This window comes from Athalia rosae, chromosome 8, assembly GCF_917208135.1.
Source record: "Athalia rosae chromosome 8, iyAthRosa1.1, whole genome shotgun sequence".
In the NCBI taxonomy this organism is placed as follows: domain Eukaryota; kingdom Metazoa; phylum Arthropoda; class Insecta; order Hymenoptera; family Athaliidae; genus Athalia; species Athalia rosae.
Window position 1 is genome coordinate 1494015 of NC_064033.1, and position 20860 is coordinate 1514874.

Consider the following 20860-nt stretch of genomic DNA (forward strand, 5'->3'; position numbering starts at 1 on the left):
GCGAGTAGAACGTGGTTTCGAACCGACAGCGTAAAAAACTATCTGCCCTCCGCATCTAATCTCATACGCACGTATCATAATGTCGGTTATTCTGCCGATTTTTTTCAATGATACAGCCGTATTGTACCATGACGCGAAGGTTTCCCTATCTTCGAATTTACGTCCATTATATATATATATATCGCTCAGACTTTGATCACACGGATCGCGAGGTGAATGGGTACAATCATTTTTTAAACGACACAAAATAGAGATCTGTGTACGTGATTACGTAATCAACGTTCACGGCCACCGAGTAGATACGCAAATTCGCGTCGGGCCCGACGGAACGGTCGGAAATGCAAAGTAATTCTGTTATTTTTTTCTACCGTCATTTTCTCCCGTCATTTTCATTGTCGGTGCAAGAGTAGATAATTGCACACTCGGAGACATGATGAATTTAAATTGCTGCGTCGATGAAATGATATAAATTAAAAAGATATCGTCGTTAAAAATGTTCTGAAAAGTGTTTCGGAGTACGCGATTTAATTTTTAGGACTCAAGGCCGCGCGAATCAGTTCATCGGAGAACCTCGTCAACGGATGATGATAATAGGGTATCAGGGATCGCTCATTTTTCCCTGAAAAAAAATTCTTTTCGATCATTTCGTCAGCTTGAATCGTCGATCGATTCGTTCGGCATAATGGGACATAATTAAGTCACTCCCGCCAGATGCGAAACTTCCTTTATTTCATGGCTGCCGTTTGTCAGGGGTAATGGCGGCAAAGTCAGTGCGATACTGACCAGAGCGATGTGGAAAGTCAGCGCCGCACTGATCCTTCGCTGATTATCTCAATGATGGTCCGATGTCACTTGTTCAAAAGTCGTACTATTCGTCTATTCGTCTGATTTCTGCGAATCGTAGGTCACATGACTTCTTTCAGCTGATGAGGACCTGATCTTGTTTGATGCGGTTTTACTTTTGTTATAAAAAAACAACAAATATGTCATAGTTTGACGAAACCCGGTCGCAGTCAGTCATCTATTTTACTCGAAGCGAATCTCCAGTTTTTCCGAACTTATCGTCGTAGTAAACGACTCGTAATTTATTCAATTGGACGCACGATACTCGAGTCAAAAGTTACCAAGTTTCTCCGATCAAAGGCATCTTTAGATCGTCCATTTTTCTTCGAGTAAGTAGCACACTCGTCGCATGAACTTTTATTCCGCTTATTCTTTTGAAAAACTGTCATAGTTTTTCTTTAGTTTGCGAGTAAGAAAAACCTCCCAATTATTTCTCGTCGACTTCGTATTCGTCAATCGAAGTTGAGTCCAGATCGGGTTTTCAGTCTCTTCAAAACCTATTTTCTGCTTTGAGCTTAAACGAGGTTGAAAGCTCGGTTGAAAGAAATAATCGCAAAGATGACGATATGAAAATTGATGAATACAGAATGAAACGAGGCCAGTACGAATATTGCGAGCTTTCTGAGCTTTTTGAGAAAATTAAAGACTAATTGGTGGTACGAAACATCAGTAGCAGCTGTTTTCTTGCTCGAGCTTATTTTTACTTTAATCTAAAAGAAGGCATTATTTATGGGCATCGGTAATAATGAATCCGGGAGTAAGAAATAATGTGTCATTTATTCGCGACGGCCTGTGGGGTAGTCGAAAATTTCAGGGCTGAAAATTATCCTAACTAATTATCGCGAGCAGAGAGGCGTGAACGAAAAAAGGGAATCGGGCGCATTAGCTTGATGAAATATAATGAACCGTATTTCTCTGACGATGAGGTAAATGTATCACGCGTATCAACGAAATGTCGCAAACGCGGGGGGGGGGCTCAACGCTTTTCCTATTCATGCGCACTAAAAGCATTATTGTCACTCGATGAACGCTCTAGCGAATGCGACCCGTGGCAGTTTTTTTGCGAACTTCCAAATGTGGGAAAATATTTTATTCTCGTAACGCCGAGTAAAATGACAAAGTCGATAAATTTGTCGCTGCTTTGTTTTACGAAAAACCCGCCACCTGGTAAAAGCGACAATTTCTTCGTGCAGCGACGTTTTGTCTCGCAGAATTTTTTGCGGACGATCGTCGATTGCATTTTCTTTGTTCTAATTCATCAAAACGCTCGAACGAGGTGTCTCTTTCCCCGTAGCGCGCAATACTCTCTTTTCTTCGGAAACGAGGCGGTTGAATTTTTTTTCAAGAAACTTGGAACGGGTTCCCTTTTTTTTCCCCCATTGGCTCAGAACAGATTTGCAGAAGGATGCCACCCTCCAACGCGATGGAAAATGATAAAAAACGATTACGGAATCAATTCACGAGGGACGAACGTATCCGGCTTTTGTCTATCATGGCGGAATACAGCCCCCTACTCGACGATAAAAATATATCGATCCTCAGCCGTAAGGAAGTGTGGGAGATAATCGAAAAACAATTCAACGCGAACGGGCACTCCGGACGGTCCTCGGCGCAGTTGAAAAAATATTGGCAAAATTTCAAGTATCACAACAAACGGACGAAAATCATTAATAAGGTATTCAAATTGTTAGTCACCGGAATCCGATCCTTCTATCGTGATAAAATCCTCATCGAATGAACAGGAACTCCCGAAGCCTCTGAGTCCCGTAACGAAACACATGGCCAGAATGCTAGCCAAAGTGAATCCCGAAGATTGGGCGCAGTTTGTCGTCAACCGTGGAAACGTCGAGGGTGAAAATAAATCTCCGGCGTCGTCGAAGTCCTCCCCTACTCAACATAAACGAAAGCAGAGCTTGGGCGCGAATTATCCCGCTTGTCCTTCGACGCTGACCGGTAAAAACGCTGACCAAAATGGTCAGGAAATGAAATCGAAAAATTCTTCTCCCTTGTCAAGATTTCCCATCACTTCCCCGCAAGTTAAAATTCACTCAATGACGAGATCCTCGACTGCGGAAGCAGGTGATAATAATTTGCCCTTCTGTCGATCGTGATCCGGTGAATCGTTGTTCCTATTTTCGTTTTTTTTTCTATCCATGATTTTCAGAAAACGCAGGACACGCCGGCGAGAAATGTAGAAGCGAAGTTTCGGAGAATCGCAACGTGGTCGTATCGTCGACGGTCGTTCCTACGGGCAGCAGCAGCGTGACGGTTTCCGTACTCTGTCCCGAAGTTGCCAATTCGAAGGCGAGAAAGATTTTTTGGGCGCGCAACCCGCCGCCCCTCCAGGAGAAAAACGGGGCTGATTGCAATCCGCAGAAAAGCACTACCGCGGAATTCACCGAGGCGATGGATACTTCGGAGAAGAATGATTTCTGGCCATTACTCCCCGTTGATGCTGCGAGGAAATCTCGCTACGAAAACGGAGGGCTCTGCTTCCTCCCGATTCCCGGAGGTAGAGAAAAATCCGACATCGTAAGTGAAAGGGTCGGTAAAATCCAGGATGCGAAAAATCGACCCCCTTGTACCGCCGCGAAGAACGTTCAGGCGAAAAATTCTATGACTAGCAAAGATCCGACGATCCTCAAGGACAATCAACCCGATCGTTCGACCGAATCGAACAGAGAAATCGCCGAGCAAACGTTCCGCAATGACCAGAATATCGTGGCTAAAAAACAATGCGAAAGCCGAGTTTCGAACATGTACAGCGAGAAATCCGAAGTGATCAAATATTTGCAAGGAAATCAAATATTGAGAGATTTTCTTCTGCGTGACGAAAAAAGGGTTTTTGATCACGCCGAGCTCGACGTGATTCTCGCACATTATTCTTCTCTGAAAGGGGTGAAAATAGCGGCAGCCGCTGACGATTCCTTCGGGAATTCATCGAACTCCGAATCATGGAAGCATCAGCAGCATCTGCTGGCGTTGAATTTACATCTGAAATTGCAACGGTGCGTGGAAAAATTCGGTAACTCCCAACAGATCGAGTCTCTCCGGAAATTAAAACCTCTGAATCAATCTGAAACTGATTCGAACGGAGATCGGAACAACGGGGCATCATCCGGCGACGTGGACCACGCCAGGAGCGAGCGAGATGTGGGTGTCAACGAATCTGGAATCAGTGGAAATGAGGGAGGAAAAATTCGGGAGTCGACAGCGCCGTCGTCGGATAAAAATCAACTCCTCACCGACATTAAAACGGAAGTTGAAGAGGAACCGGAGCCAGTCGCCGAGGTTCCGCAAGAAAATCCGTCGAACGGTATGGTGGAGAGTAACTACCCGCACCCTTCTTGACTGCATTTTCTAAAAGCTCAGGTTTCTAGTAATTGTACTTTTTGCATTTTTTTTTTTTTTCAAACGGAGCAGAAGCGCGTCCTCAGAGTGGCAGAATGATCGATCCGATGGTTTACCTGGTTCAGGCGAAGATTCAGTCCGCAACGTCGGAACTGACTCACCAGTTAAAGCTGCAAAAGCTCGAGGTAAAAATGCAGTCGATCTGCGGGGATCGACACCGAACATTTTGCGAACTCTCATTCCTGAAAAAAACAAAATTTCATTACAGTTAGAAGAAAAGGAACTGAAGGTGAAGATAGCGGAGATGACGGTCCAGGAAACTAAACTTCGGATCGAAAGCATCGTCGAAGAAAAGCTCAGAGCCAAAGAACTTCACGATTTGCGCCTCGGTCAAATCGCCGCCGAAAAAGTAAGAGAGATTTCTCATCTCCCCGATCGGTTACGAGCTGCTTTTCCCGATTTATTTCATTCTTTCATTTCTCCGCACCGAAAATCATTCCCATTCGATTTTCAGGCTCGAGCGGAGGCGGAACACACGGCGCGTATCGAAGCGGCTTGCGTCGCGACGGCAGTGAGTCGTGCTCGAATTACAAACGTAGAACGAGACAGGGAGCGTTCGGAAGGGCTTCATCAACTGCAACTGCAACGTTTCAGATCCCTCACTGCGAATTCCAACAACGCGAACGGCATGAGCAACCTAAATTTCAGACAATACCAGCAACAGTAGATTCCGCAACGAGCTTTTTTTCCTCCCCGCTTGATTACAGATGAGTCGATTTATTCAGTGATACCGAAATGAGATAAAAAAAAAAAAACTTCATCAGAGTTCCTTCAGTTTTAATTATGAATGTTTGGTTGATTAATAATATATCGATAAATAGATGGGGTTGTAACTGTTATGTATCTCGGTTATTAGGTATATATCGTTTACAAAACAGTGACGAGATCTTAAAAAATAACAATTATATATTACATGTGTGTGTTTGCGTAATAATTAATCATACGATAACAATTTCAATTCTTTTGGTTTTTTTGATTCGATTTGGTTTGATTTCTTTTTGACGATGTTACTTTATCTTTTTTTTTTTTTGTTTCTTTTGGCGTTTTTTGTTATGAAAACCGGACAATCTCAACAAAGGTGTATATCATAAGGCGTAATAACATTCAACACATCAGCTTTAATAATTAATACAAACTATAATAATAATTATCATTATTAATATTCTAGCAAGACACGGCAACTTTTTCTTTTCATATTCTTCTTAATACTCATTTTATTATAATCCTTTTTTTTTTTAGTATTTGTTAAATATTACTTGTTTATTATTGCATTAATATTTCATTTCACCTTATTCTTTTTTTTAATCATTTTATTAATTTTTTTTTATTAATTTGTTTTTCTCATTTTTTTTTTTTTTTAATTATTTTCATTGTAATATTGATTGTTAATAATTATCACAGAAAGTTTATAAAACCATAGTAATAACGTCAATCATAATTTCTTCTTTCGTTTTGCTATTTTTTTTTTCTCATATTCCTTCGATTGAAATACAATATACAGTTAATAATAAATCGGATGTTTTTTTTCATAGATAATTGCATTACAATCTTTATTCATTCCTATTACGAAAGTGCATCGTGTTAGTAATATTTTGTAAACCCTTATTTATCGTTAGTAATCGACGTCACGAATTTCTAATAATTCTATTATACCTTTGTGCCTAACAGACGATGATTGAAGTTGAAAAAATAAAAATTCTCTCGCCTCTCAGATTTTACTCAAAACTGCGACCTCCAAATTTGTAAGGAATAAAACTAACAATTCACGATATCGTCAGAAATGTATAGGGAGACTACGAGCCGTATAGAAAATAACGAGCGACATTTTTACGAGTTCAATTCGACTATAGGTAAGAATTTTGCCTGTAGGTATTATGATACCTACCTTATAAGTGTACAGGGAGGTATCGAATGTATTTCTTGGCGTCGGGTATTGGAAAAATGGAAACCGATTTATTCCCAAAGCTCGCATCGGCGGTGGTGATGGTAATATAGGGTGGTGGGGGTTGGGGTGGCGGTTTTTATTTTCAGCATCGAGTAATTTATGGGATGAACTTTCCTAGCAGAGGAATTTAGAACTCAGACGATTGATTTTTCGCGTTGACGCAACGACGCGGTTCGAAAAAGAAAAAGAAAAAAAAACGAATAAAAGCACCGGGAAAAAACCACGTCTTATACTCTCCACGCGAGTTCCGCCGGTACAAAAGGGGTGAAAATCGAGAGAAAATAGAAAAACGGGGAAGAGAAGAGAAAAAAAAAAAACGGAAGAAAAAGCTCACCGAGTGAACTACTATCTCTGTTGATCCCTGAGATCCCGAGGGCCCTGAGCAAACTTACTCTGTGCAGAAGGAGGGCCAATCGCGAAGAAGCTATACACGGATCGAGATACAACTCGAGCAAAAATCACTTTCAAAGTGGAAAAAAAAAAAACTAGGCGGAAAGAAAAAAAAAATATATGGAACAAAATAAAATGAAATTGCTCGAGAACAGACATTTCGATACTGTACTTTTCTGCAATCTTTCATCATTTTTTCTTCCAATTTTTTCACTTTTTTGTGGGGCGTCAGCTCACGTTTTGAGTCGTAGATAAGCGTAAGCTGCCGGCCGGGGTGGATTTCTATCGGGTTCGGAACAGCGGTGAAAAAAGTCGGTGTAAGGTTGAAAAAAGAAGGAGACAATAAGAACCGTGGCGGTACAGAGAGAGAGGGGTTGAGATAAGGGATGTTTTTTTAAAAAACAAAGAAGAAGAAAAGGGGAGTCGTAAAATTCTTGATCGCCACTACGTAACTTTTTATTTGCATTTGAAAGCACCCGAAGCTGTCGCCCGGCGCGAGCTAGACCTTTTTTTATTCCATTTTTCCATTCTCTCACTCGCTCTTTTTTTTTTTTACTCTGAATTTCTACTCTTCTGGATACAGTTATAGATTGTGTCAAGGTCTCGCACCACCCCGACGGTATACGTAGAGTATTTTTAAATTTATATCCGCAGAGAAATAAAACAAGGAAGCGGAAGAATGCGAGGGAAGGAAGTGGATGAGCGAAATAGTTGAATAAATTGGATGAAAAAATTAAATAACTAATTTTTTTACATTACCGATATATTCTAATTCAGGTTCCATTCGAATCGTCGTTCTTTCGTTCGTTTGTTCTGTTCATTCATTAAGCCCTTCCGCTCAACGGGTTCGAATTACATGCGACGTCGACGAACGATCTGCAGCATAAAAAAAAAAATAAAATAAGGTATAAAGAAAACGAGTTCCACTGCAGCGTCGCGCTGCCAGATATATCCCGATAATATAATATAACGTTAGGGGGCGGAAATGGGGTGGAAAAACATTGAAGTACACGTGACGTTGGGGTGACGATGCTACTGCTATTGCCGTTCCCGATTCTCCTCCTGCTGTTGCCGTTACTGCCGCTGCTGCTGCCGAGGACAGCCGGACCGACCGACAAAGTTTGAACTTGCGTTGTGTTTCAAACCGAGCTTTTGCGTCATCGCGTACCCTAGCTGGTTGCACGATCGTTATATTAAGTTCCTCCCTCACCACGTGCTCACGTACGTGTAATATCGCGTATATAGGCGTACACAACGACGACGACGTAGTTATGCATTTACCCTCCGGTATTTCAGCTCGTTATTATATTTCTAGGTGAACATATCGATACGTAGTTACGTGTCACAAGGTGTAACTATTACGCAACTAATCACCAGTAATTACAATTTATATAAATATTAGAAATTTATCTTATAACCCGGGTACATTAATAACATTAATATTATTACTAATATCGTATTATATCATTAGAATATATTATTGTCACAGCTGATGTACAATTATTCAATGAAATTATTTGGATCGATCACAATGTTTTCTGTGACGCGAAGGTTGAAGCTTTTAATTGGACGCGAGATAATTTTTTCATCTTTTTTCCACCATTCTCGTAATCCTCAATCAGGGTGGATCGAAGATATTACACAGAGAATGAAAGCGTTATTTGTTTTAGTCTCCTACTTTCACGTGAATCGTTTTAATTCTAATATTGCATTTCCATATGTACTATACTAATGAGAAGTTCAATAAAGAAAGACTAAAAAGTAGAAGAAACGTAGAATTGGAGGCAGCAGTTCCGAGCGAAGAGAAAATTATAATTACGATAAATTATAATAACCGCAAGATAAGTTAATTGGAAAAAAGCGTATCGATCTGTAGGTACGATAAATGAACTCGCGTTTTATGTGTAAGTATAAGGTATATAGTATTCATATACTTATATTATATCTGAGTATAAAAACGAAGAAATTGTATAATAGTTTCATATAGTTATCAAGATAGTATATAGAGTTTAAAGCGAGCGAATTGTCGTGCGAAATAGTATATAACATTATGTGAAGTTTTTTTTTTGAATTTTTTTTTTTCAAACTTTTTGTCTTTCAAATATTAGAAGATTTGAGATTCACTTCAATAAGAGCTTAATCATTAATTATTACTATGTATAATTATTATTACAATTATTATCTAATATCAATTAATTACTTTTAAATCGTTACTCCGAAATTGAGGGAACTATCCGGAAACAGGCCGTATCGATACATGTAGTATATATATTATATATAATTATTACCACAAAAAGCATCTAGAAATTTGACTACGCAACGTTTCACAATTTTTTTTTTTTCATTTAGATTTTTTTGTCTTCTATTCATTCGCTAAAATTTTTTTTTTTTTCTCTTTTTTCATGCGTACGTAGTTTCTCCAATTTTTTTTTTTCCAATTATCGATATCGTCGTTACATTAATCTTTACACATCTATCAATATTACATGTTCAATTATCGAAAATAGTAAAAAGTGGGTAATTGTTGTCAGGTTCATCATCGTCATCATCGTAAACTTATTCACTAATTCAACCTATAATATCATTCATATATTCGTAGCACATAACTATAGGTACCTGATTAAAATTATTATCATAATTAATATATGTTGAACATTTATATATTTAAGTATGTTTGCAATTTTCAATATTCTCATTAGCTTACACGCTCTGGTATACGCAATAATAATTAATAACCGATTATGAAATAACAATAAATCATACGATTAGCATGTGCGATCGCGTACAGGTGAAATTAATCGGGATTAAAATTAACGAGTCATCGGTAAACTTTTTTTTTTGTCTATTTTTTACGAGTGAAAAGTATGCGATGGAGAAATTATTATCCTCTCGTTATTGGAGCGTTAATTTATTGACTCTGATTTCAAGTTGCCTGTCATATGTTAATTTTCTCCTGTTTTCCCGAGTTAGAAACGTAACTATTTGAAAATTTTTCCATCCTCAGTTTCGGTCAGAGTTTCGTAAATTGTAAGGCGCTGAGCGAATGAGAAGCCCACCAGCAACTTCTTGAACCGCTTGACCGACTTCAAAATTGACACTTTCACGTCCCACTACTTCTTCCTTGTGCCTTATTATTTTATAATTTTTTTTTATCCATTTTTATTCAGTTTTTCTTATTCTTCTTTACCTCACTTGAAGTTGAACGGTACAAATGACTCGTTAAATAGCTGGTATAGCGAGAGTGAGGAACTGCTTTGAAGTAGATGCACTCTCATTAGAATGATCAAAACGATTAATGAATTATTTTCCTTCTTGTTATCGGTCCAGCAATTTAATTGACCTACTTCGTATTGAACTTCAACTTAACTCGGTTAATTTGTTTATCTGATTTTAGCAAGCACGAATAAGTTACAATATATACCGATCCTTTCAACTGTCTCTGTAGAAAAATGGTTTTGTTTTTTCACCTATATATTTTTTCGAGAAAAGTTTTTTAGACCGGAAAGTTTACCCTAGAACAAATCACTCAATTGTGAAATCCCTCGATAATAAATTTAATTTAGCTCTTTCTTCTTCTCTTCTCATTTTCATCTGCATATAATTAATCTAATAATTTCTCCTCTCCTTTAATTTATCTTTCACACAATTTTGTTTGCTATTCTTCACCTTTTTCTTCACCGATTTATCTTTTTCCTTTTTTTTTTTTTTTTATATTTTCCTTACATTCTACAGTTATAGAATTATGTATTGCTGCGAACATATATGTAACTATATTTAACAACTGTTTTACGCACGTTATTTTTTGAGGTATTCATAACAGCCCTAGCGAAAACTTTATTATAATCTTTACATATATATATATATCTTTTTTTTCTGGCCTATCGTTTTCACAATTTTTCGTACGATTTTTTTTTTTTTCTCCCAACTCCGACTTTAATAAATTAGTTATTGCTACCTGATATTATTATCATCGTTATTACTTCAATTATTATTGCAAATGCGGTCGATACAGTATATAATTGTGTGAATTCAGTATACGTACGCACGAGACTTGAAACGAATGAGATCACCCGATGTAGTCATTTTTACATAGAATAATATAAAGGTATTTGTAATTTATTTAAGAGCCACAAATTTCTCATATGTGAGCCTGAAAATAATTCGACACCTCTTGAATTCTCCATTCTTTTGTAAGGTTTTATTCTATGTGTAATTATTTTATTATTTCATCAATTAATTTATTATTAATCATCATCTTCGTTCTTTTCAATTTGCTGGTTTTAGATTGGTTGTCGCAATGTGTTGAATATATTTTATCGAGAGCGTGAGTAGATATAATAATATCGACTACGGTCACACACCGATGTACGTACAATATATTTCTATGGAATAAATTAATTGCTAGGAGTTTGATTTTTTCATTTTCATTTTATTCTTCAGTTTCTTTGATTTTTTTTTAGTTGTCGCACGAACGGCGTATATCCCCTTCGAAAGCGTTATTCACGTTCACCTCTTTTCGCATTACCTACTCGCCATTTAATTTGAATTCTTTGAAAAGTTTGCAAAACGAGATAAAACCGTCGCGTGTATAGCTTAAAAACCTCTGCGACGAATTTTAAAAGAAAAAGTAGGAAACAAAGAAAAAAAGAAAAAACGTTGGAAAATTAAAAATTAAGAAGAAGAAAATTTTTTAAATAAATAAGATACATTATGGGGGACCATGGAATAACTTTTTAGTAGAGTTTTGTCTTTTGCGCTTTATCTTCCCCCAAATTTTTGCGGGCAAGAGCTGAATATTGTAATACGGACTTCTCATTTTATTTCTATCTTTTTCTTGATACGTTTTTTTTTTTTTTTAATCCTCTCACTTCCTCTCTATTATAGCTGAATGTAATAAAGAAAAAGAAATATGAATAAATAACAATCAAGGTACCGACCGAAAGTCGGATATATTTGAACATAATTATTCTTTCCATTTTTATTCCCCTCAATTAATTCTCGAAAGCCTGACGCGTGCGGTGTGATTGCTGGATACGATAACGCGTTTTATTAATGCACATTTAAGTCTACTATAAATATTAATGCGCAATCGCATGCGTGTAAAATCAAGCGAAATCGACAGAATCGAACGGTTGTCTACGGAAAGAAATGTCGAAAAAGATCGCATCAAATATACTCGGAAATATGAGAGAGGAAAAAGGAAGAATGACGAGAAAAAAAAAAAAATTCCCACGCGAATATTTTGTGCCAGTTCGCGAAAGAGATACCATTTTATCGATGGCACGAAACTTAACCGAATACCGATAGTGTACAGGTTGCCATTAAAATTTTTTTTCTTTTTCTTTTATGCAGGAAAACGGAAAGAGGAGAATTTTTTTCTCAACTCATATCCCATCGATCGATTACGGTCGATGTGTAGGTAATCGTTGTTGATTGGAGATTCAAAAGTATTCGGTATTTAAAGCAGTGGGTGGAAAATACGTAATAGTAAATAGAGACTAGGTATGCACGTGCGTATATATAGATAAATAAATTGGTATATAGTCGAGCTCATAAAAGTCTTTTCCTGGCGTTGAAGTTAAACACGAAGAGGCCCCCCCCCGTCCCCTGCAAACTCCGTTAATTCGGGTAATTCTAGTAATACTGGAAACTCGAGGAACTCCCAGTTGTGGAAATCCCGAGGGAACTCGAAAGTCGGTATAGCTGGGCGATGCCAGTGTCACAGTTGAGTGCGAGGAGGAGGAGGAGGAGGAGGAGGAGGAGGTGAGAGGGATGAAAAACGGAGGTGTATATAACGTTAGCGTCGTATTTCTGGGATTTCCTCGTCATCTAGGGGATACCCTTGCTAAAAGCATCACCGTTATACTATATAGCTTTTCATACCAGCTATCGAAGGAACGACCACCCCCGACTACGCGACTCCCTCGGTTGCGGAGTAAAAAGTAGAAGAAAGAAAGGCGAAGAAAAAAAATATTTAATTAGAGACGAGGGGCGCGAGTGTACTCATCCAAAATTTCGTCCCCTTTTTTTTCGCTATTAACTCGGGGATTCGATCAAATGGCGCGAGATTTATAGGGAAATTTCTACTTTCCAATTTCGTATAGAAAGATTGAAAAGAAAAGGGGGATGGAAAAAGAGAGGCGCAGTTCACATTCTCCTTGTGGATATTTTCGTGGGTAATAAGTCTTGTTTGTTCGTTCGTGCGGTGAACTTGGCATCGAAGACGCAACGTCTTTAACAGATATATAGGATGAGGTTCGGATCTAAATTTTCCAGGGAGCACGTAGCGAAACAGTAGATGAGTACGACAGTTACTACGTGCACTCGAGGATGAACCCCTTTTTCTAAATCGTTTTCGACGCGGTCGAGAGACTTTGAAAGTTCAAACTCCGTGCGAGAAGGAGATGCTGAATTTCGGGGTTGTTAACTCACGTCACTTATGCCGACGCTTTATTTCATCGTTTTGACTTCAACGTATTATATGCACGGGGATAATCATCTACTTCGAGCTAAATAGCTTTTCTAAATGACCCGGAGCAAAATCGGAGTTGAATCTCATTTTCTCCTCTTCTTTCTTTCGAATATTAAAGAAAATACCCTCATATTCTTGAGTCAAAAATTTTACTCATTAAATTTAATTAGCGTCGCGTCTGTGATTCGCGGTTTCGAGGCTGAGAGTATGGTAAAAAATGTTATTCGCAAGAATAGAAGAAAGTGTTTTCGAGTACGGTTGGAAACCATGAATTGCATCGGGGGGGCGATTGTCCCCGTGTTGCTTACCCTGACCTTTCTTTGTTCTCACACTTTATTCTCTTCTCCCGCTACGGTATTTTTTCCTCACCCCTTCTGTCTCCTACTTTTTTAGTGCAGTGCAGCGGCTCGTACTACTTTTTTTTCATTGTCTTCGTAGCCTGCGTTTCGCTCCTTTTGTTTGCTGGCAAAAAAGAAAAAGGACACTCAATGACAGATACAACCTTCCCCAACGCCAATCCCTCCGCTATCGTCGCCCACACACGTCCTTTTATTCGATCTCATTTCTTAAAAGCTGAATTTTATTACCACCGCGTCGCATTAATTCACGATTTTTATTCGCCATCACGCACCGCGGATTAAACCGGCGTTAGAATTTCAGCGCGAGGAATGGGCTTTTCTCCAGCTACGGAATAACGTCACTCTAGAAATGTATTATCCTTCCTCTTCTACTCTCCGATTATCGGTTGAAATGGAAAGCTTCTTTATTTAGGGTTAGCGAGTTCCAAAAATATTTTTTCAATGGCTCTCGGAGATCCCCAGGATTTTCATTCAATTTATCATCAGCCAATACATCACGTTCGTAAATATTCCGCGGCAGAACATCGTACACACTTTTTAGCAACATGCGATATCACGATATCAGCTGTACGATAGAAGCGTTTTTCATAAAAGGGGTGGGCGGGCGGGGGGAAGGAGCTTTCGTCTCGCGATACAATCCTCGGGCCTTCCCTCACCGTTCGGTTGTTGCAGGGCTCGAGAACGGGGAAAGCTTCGAGAAATTTAAGATTACTTCGAATCGAAGAGGGGTTTCGCCGCGCGTGTGACCAACGGGCTCAGGGCTCAGGGTTTCGCGGAAAGTGCCGAGTCACCCCGCGACCCTACAACCCCTTGCCGAAATCAGTTGCTGAAGAATAAAATTCCTCTGTAGAAATCGTGAGGATGTGTAAAAGGAAAAAATGATTGAACGGATAGAATCGTGATGATTTCGAAAAAAAAATTGAGAAGAAAAAGAAGTCCCGGATGAAAGTAGATGACTCACTGCGCTTGTGACGCACGGGTTGAAATTCGGCCCTTGTTGAGTGAGTTGTCTCCCGTGGCTGTGACCGAGATCAGCTCTCGACCCCTAGGCTCCGAGCCAAGGTCGTATATCCACGAGGCTTTTTGAGGCTTCGATTCTTGGCCGTGTGAACGTTTCTGCTTCTGATTTAAAATTTTCTTTCACCCCTCACTTCCGTCGTATCTTCCATATTTTTACCCCGCCGCTGCTCCATCTGTGCCGGTCTTCGACGATCGCTGCCTCGACGATCCAACGATCGACCGAAGCGTACCCACCCTTATTACGCTAGAGCAAAAAGTTCCACTTTTCTTTTTTTCTCATTTTATTATTGTTACTACTTTTTTTTTTCCTCCTCTCCCTCCGGCGAGTGCCGGTGATGATATTCCGAACAGTACCTCCGGATATCGATCATCCTAAGTAGTCCACTTTTCGAACTGTGCACGAGGGTCAAATTCTCCAGAATCAACCAATCGTATTCGACCGTGGTCGAGACGAGTCAAATAAAAGTCAAATTTTATCCGAGCGAAGGGTTTCCTACCGATCACCACATTTGGCACAAGACGCTGACGAAACGCACAGATTTTTTTTTTGTCTCACTCCGGGTTTGCGAAAACCGCCCTTAGTTTTGAAAAATTTCGCATCTTCAAGGGCGATGTTCGCCGCTTTGAGAAAAAAAATTAAAAGAAAATCCTTTCGGGTACCGTGTATTAAAAATACCTGAGAATATTTGGGAGGGCGGTTTCGGGATGTATCGACGGGTTTTTCTTTTACTTTTTTTGTTCTAAATTTTCCAACACCTCGGCATCTAAGGGCCGAGGGATTCTCCGCCCAGCGACAACGCCTGCACGATTCTCGGGTCCGCTTTGCTGCCTTCCCTGAATTCTTCGAGCGTCAATTTGTCGTCGTGATTTTTATCCATCTGGTCGAATATTTTGTCCACTCTTTTCTGCGGCGTGTTTTCATCCTCAGCCTGGGGCTGCTGTCCCTGAAAAAAGAAAATCGTGACCCCCGAACTTCGTTACCAGGTGTCTGAGAAAGTGAAAAAAGCTTCGGAAAAACAACCCTTGCGGTTCGGAAGCACGGGTAGATTTTTCTTTCGCACAGATACCTGTCCGACCGGCTCCTCGTCAATTTTCCGGAGTAGTTACACCCGGGAAAACCGGAAGCCCACTTTCAATTCTAAATTTCCATCGTATCCGTTCGAAAACCACCCTTTGCGACGATCCCTCGATAACATTTAGTAAAAGCATTTCACTACGAAACCTGGGGATAGCTAGCTACCTCTAGATTTCCGCAATTCAAATTGCCTACCAACAAACCGACCCTGAGGTTCATATCGAAATCCAATGGAAGGTACTCGAATTTCGCTCTCGTCGGTCTCCCATCTCCCTCTCCACGTTTCATCAACTCAGAGTATCAGATCTTCGTACTCTGCTTCTTTCATTTTATCTTTCTCTCCTTTTTTTTTCTCTTTATTCACGCGGCACGTTACCATAATTTGAAGTAAGAACCTCACGTCCTCGGCGTTTGCCGTACCGCGGTATGTGCAGTACGGCCGGAGGCGTGCATCGTATAATTTACTCTAAATATATATATATATATATATATCGAGTTTGTTGAACAAGTTATATTGTAGGTAGTGGGGATAAAGACGTATTCTATATGCGTACATAAATTTTCAAACGGGCGGCTGAAAGTCTGGTTGCATTTTCCCATCACTTCTTGCTATAATTTTAAACGTATTCGGTATTCCCAACGGCACACGAACGTATAAAACTCTATGCGACCGCGAGCCCACGTCAACCAGAACTTCCCCCGCTGCACTTCAAACCCCCCTTTCATTATGTCATTATCGTACAGGTCGACAAACCCTTTACGGAAAATTACACCCCCGAGCAGGGACCAAGGTGAAATTGACATGATATTTTCCCAACTGCTTATTAGACCGTAGCGTAATAATTAATTTCGCATGCAAGATTTAACCGAGTTCAATAAATGTTTCGAAAATATATTCCGACCCGTTAAAACTCACCTACCCAGATATAATTTACCGGTGTTCGTTGTTCGTAAAATTTCCGGTTTATTATTCTTTATCTTTATCTACCCTCTGGTCGAGCGTCAATGAGAGTCGAGGGAAATTTCGCGGTAGCGATTACCGCTGAATAAATGGGCAATTATACCGTTCGTGACGCGACGATCACTTTGCAATATTGGCACGCGGCAGTGGAAAGAGTCGTTGCCGGCGTTCATCGAAGGGGTTCGGGATGCAGAAATTACTACTTTTCACGCGCTACGACACGTGATGCATTTTATCAATCCCGTCCATCCGGGTTTCAGGTGCTAGACTGTCCCGAAGATGTACGCCGCGCGTATCCGCGTACGATACCGGAATGGAAATAAACGAAGGAATTTTATTACACCGTTACACAAGTGCGGAACCGAGCCAAGGAGAGGAGGGTGGGTTGTAGACTTCGTTCTCGATATTGGAAAATGCGAAATTATTAATAATACGAAAATTGGAGCGTCCAATTTTTCCGTTCACATAGAGTTCGGTGTACGTTGAAAGTACATACATATGTACCGTGTGCAGATCGCACCATGTGCCACATACGAACGATCCTTTCTACGATCGCAACGGTGGCAAACGCTTCGAAATCAATAGAAGATATTCCCTTTGCCAATCGTGAACTGGCACGCGGAGGAGACGTGTATATAAATTGTTATGTGTGTACGTATTGCACATAACAATTTATATATAACTTTAAATATACCCGATATGCAATGTACGGAATATGGCTGTTCTCCAAGAACCGTACGCGAGAGGGATCATCGCCACGTCATGTGTGTACATCTGACGCGAAGCTTGTATCTCGTACGTCAGGTGTGCCCGACACTCGTAAATATATATATATAATATCGATGTATCGGAAATCAAGCTAAACTTCGGAGCGATAAATCCCCCCGAATATTTATACAACGGATTTTAAAATAGATACCGAAAGACCGATTCTTTTGTCGGGAAAATTCCGAAAATTTTCACCATTCGTCGCACTCGTATCCGTAGAGCCGTAGAGATCGGATGAAATAGAAAATAAAAATTGACGCAGGAGCTTACGTCGAATATCCGAATCTAATGAAAGCGGCGAACCCAGCTGCAGGTTATCGACTAGTCAGCCGACAACCCCTCCCCCCTCGATATCGAATGCGACTGTGTTACGTGTCGAGTAAATTTATCTACCCGAGTGAACTATGTGCGTTATAAAATATTTACGTGTACGTGCGCTGCTGCACGAGAAACTCACCACCATCTGATATATCGCGTCAACGATATTGTACATCTCGTCCCTCGTGATGAAACCGTCATTATCTACGTCGTACAGACGGAATGCCCCTGGAAAAATCAAAAAACCATTTGAGAATGGAAATATGGAAGAGCCGGATGTTTTTTTTTTTTTTTCAGCCATCAGCCGCGATCGATCGAATTAATCGTTTAGTTTTCTTTCATTCTCTGTTTCGATTATCCTTGTTTTCTTCTTGGATGTGTAGCGTCGCGGGGAATATCTAACGGCGGCGACAGCTTTTATATGCCGTTGCAGAATCGGTGACAGTGACAAAGCTTGCGGGTTGGCAGGGGACACCCTTTTTAATAAAGCGGGCGCCCGCAGTCGAGCAGCACTGCTACGATGTGGTCGGTGTGGCGTATAAAGCCATATCTAACGGAAAAAGCTCAACTAGACGCTATAAAAATAAAGATAGGAGTAAGAATAACGATGAAAACAAGAACTGCTATTACAAGAATTGAACAACAACAAGTGAGAAGCTAGAAAAACCAGCGATCCGAACGAACAATCTTCTATCTCGAAACGGTGATCGGTTCTTGGGAGGGGTGGGGAAGGAAAATACAGCAGCAGGTGTTTTTTGGATAAATACCTTATGGGGATAATTTGCGGACTCGTCGAGTGTTCTTTCACGTATGAAACAATATCACAGTTAAAGGGGAAATTTTTTATCCATCTTTTAATTCAATTTCCAATCATAGGAAGTAGTAAAATAAAATCGCCGTTGGAATTTTATAACTTTTCTTTTCCCTGCATAGGAGAGAGCAGATTTGCAAAATGAATCGAAACTGGTAAATCAGAGCCTAATTTTTTACACATTTTTCACAAGTTAAACGCTACTTCTACCGGGCTAGGATAATAAGCATAACTTAAAACTTGTACATTTCTCTTCTTTCGAGTATATCACGCAGGGGTTCTTTTTTCTTTTCACTATAAGAAATGTGTAGTATAATATGTCACGCGTATGCGTCGGTTACGGGAGCTATAGATCTTCTCAATTGAATTTCGGAAAAATGTTGTTATGCGTTCGGAAGATTTATGCCGCCGCCGATATTACAGAAAAAGTTCGCCGATGTTTACGCGCTTTCTTTTATTACCAAGGCTCTTTCGTCGAACGAGAAATTTCAACGAATATTACACAACACGTATAAACCGCATCACAGTTATACTCACAGTGTAACTTTTCGTCGAGGTTTCCTCTAGACGTCACCGATAGCGCTCTTATGAATTCCTCGAACTCGATCGTCCCATCCTATACATCATCGAAACAATTAATCCACAGATTAAAGTAAAGGGGTCGAAATCACGGTGGTACGCTTAAATTAGGGGGTACGCTGCGGACCTCGTTTACAGTCGGAAAGCGACCACCGCTAACTTACGCTTCAAATTACTACGGTGTAGAGCGGGACGAAGTGGTAGCGGTCTACGCTGGGCGGACGCGCTACGGTGGTCAGACGCGCCAGTAGTAGAACTCGGCGTTCGGGCGGCCGCTGTAATTCTTCGCGATTTATTCGCATAAATCGATTGATACGCGCGGCGTGAATTTATTAGCTTTCGATTTCCGGTTGTGTTATCGATTCCCCGTTACGATTAGGTCTTATTCTTTGGTGGGAATAGTTGGTTAATCGTCGCGTCAACGTTATTCCGTTTAAAACTCTTAATCCTGGCAGCTCTTGATTTTTGCCATCCTCTCGTTCGTTTTCTTGCGGGGTCAGAACTTTTACCGTCGTTCATTTTATGGGAGGATACGTACCTCAAGCTGGCTGTGTTTCAACTTGTTTGTCGGATCCCGGTTTTCCAGTTGAGTTATGTACGGTGATTTTCCGGCTTCCAGAATTAACGGTTTTTCTCTACGTATGAATCTACCTCATACCGCACGACAAAATTCCAGGTTTCAGCTATATAGGTATACCGGGTTACCAACGTCCCGCGTATACCGGACACTTTTAGCCCAATGAAAATAAGTGGCTCGAAACTTTTCCGAGGGTGGTGCGGAGTGGATTTATCAATCATGCCCCGGTGAATTTTTGGGGTGTTTCGAATCGCAACTAATAGCGAGTGACGCGGATGAATGCGAGAAATAGAGAAATAAAAAAACAGAATGAAATAGTTTATTCTACTTACGCTGTTCTCGTCGAAGACCCTGAAAACTAGAGAGGCAAATTTCGATGGGTCACCTTGCGGAAAGAATTGTTTGTAGATTTTTATGAACCCCTGAAACACAGAGAACAAATTAAAGTTGCACGTGATCGATCGGTCTTGAATTCAATTTGGTTTTGGTTTTCTATTCACCTGCTCCGTGAGGAGGCCGTTGGGACAATCCTTCAGAAATCCCTTGTGCCTGAAACGCCAGAGATGAGAAAAAAAAAAACTCTCGAGTTATCAATGTATTTTTCTTTCACTTTCGCGAAAAGAGGATCCCAATGGACCCTATGAATTAGTCACTTCTTCGCACTCACCACTGCCTGATCTCCTTTTCCGTAACTGAAACAAAAATAATTCATAAAAAATTATAGCGTAACTGTATGGGTGTTTTTTTCTTCTTCCGATTATCCCTTCTACCCCGGATTAATATTTCAGCTCGGTACCGCATCTACAGTCAAATATAATTCGCAGGTTCCTCGCGCACCTGAGGGCACTTAAATTCGGTTTCCGGGCTTAAGCCTTATCCCGCCGAAAATCCTTGGTCGGGTAACACCAGCGGCGGCGTAATCATCGAGAGACGAGGTTTATTTTTGGGGTTACAACCCACGCCCAGCTGGCCTCCGGACTTCGCTGTATCGAATGGGTTTTATTAAGTGCGTCCTTATCGTTGGAAGTTCGGGATCCGAAGGCGTTCTAGCAATAGCTGAAACGTATACCCTCACCAAAAGGCGAAGATAACGAAGTTACCGTTACGAGCGTAACGTCCATGAGAACAACCGGACTCTCGAGCGAGCTACCCTTATTATTTCGCGATCCGAGAAAGAAAAAATATCAGCGCTGGGTGTGCGTCACGCGCGTCAAAGAAAATAAATTAAGATACTTGGGGCTGGAAATTATTCTCTGCACTCTAATCATATGTGTCGTCGACTCTTTTCGGTTTGTAGATAAAAAGTTATTCGAGTGTGGAGAATTTTTTCC

General features: G+C 40.3%; 2 protein-coding genes across 4 annotated transcripts in view; one reads left to right on the top strand and one right to left on the bottom strand.

The window, feature by feature from the left end:
* The first annotated feature begins 2621 nt into the window (after window positions 1–2621).
* On the top strand, window positions 2622–4932 carry LOC110117116. Its single transcript, XM_048659593.1, has 5 exons — window positions 2622–2922; window positions 3008–4159; window positions 4267–4379; window positions 4463–4603; window positions 4709–4932. Exons 1-5 carry the CDS (start codon window positions 2622–2624, stop codon window positions 4919–4921), a joined length of 1920 nt encoding a protein of 639 aa, XP_048515550.1. The 3' UTR covers window positions 4922–4932.
* A 140-nt stretch (window positions 4933–5072) lies between these two features.
* Window positions 5073–20860, bottom strand: part of LOC105688198 (frequenin-1) — a 28609-nt gene continuing 12821 nt past the window's right edge. For 2 of the 3 annotated variants that reach the window (XR_007279886.1, XR_007279885.1), the window contains exons 3-9: window positions 20197–20221; window positions 20030–20078; window positions 19862–19951; window positions 18911–18989; window positions 17702–17790; window positions 14382–15384; window positions 5073–7465 (exon numbers count right to left, since the gene is read on the bottom strand). Coding sequence is in view for 1 of the 3 variants with exons in the window: in XM_048659675.1 (XP_048515632.1) it covers window positions 15205–15384; window positions 17702–17790; window positions 18911–18989; window positions 19862–19951; window positions 20030–20078; window positions 20197–20221 (512 nt within the window). In the remaining 2 variants the exon portion in view is untranslated. The remainder of the gene's footprint in view (window positions 7466–14381; window positions 15385–17701; window positions 17791–18910; window positions 18990–19861; window positions 19952–20029; window positions 20079–20196; window positions 20222–20860) is intronic. The other variant, XM_048659675.1, reaches the window with a different exon arrangement.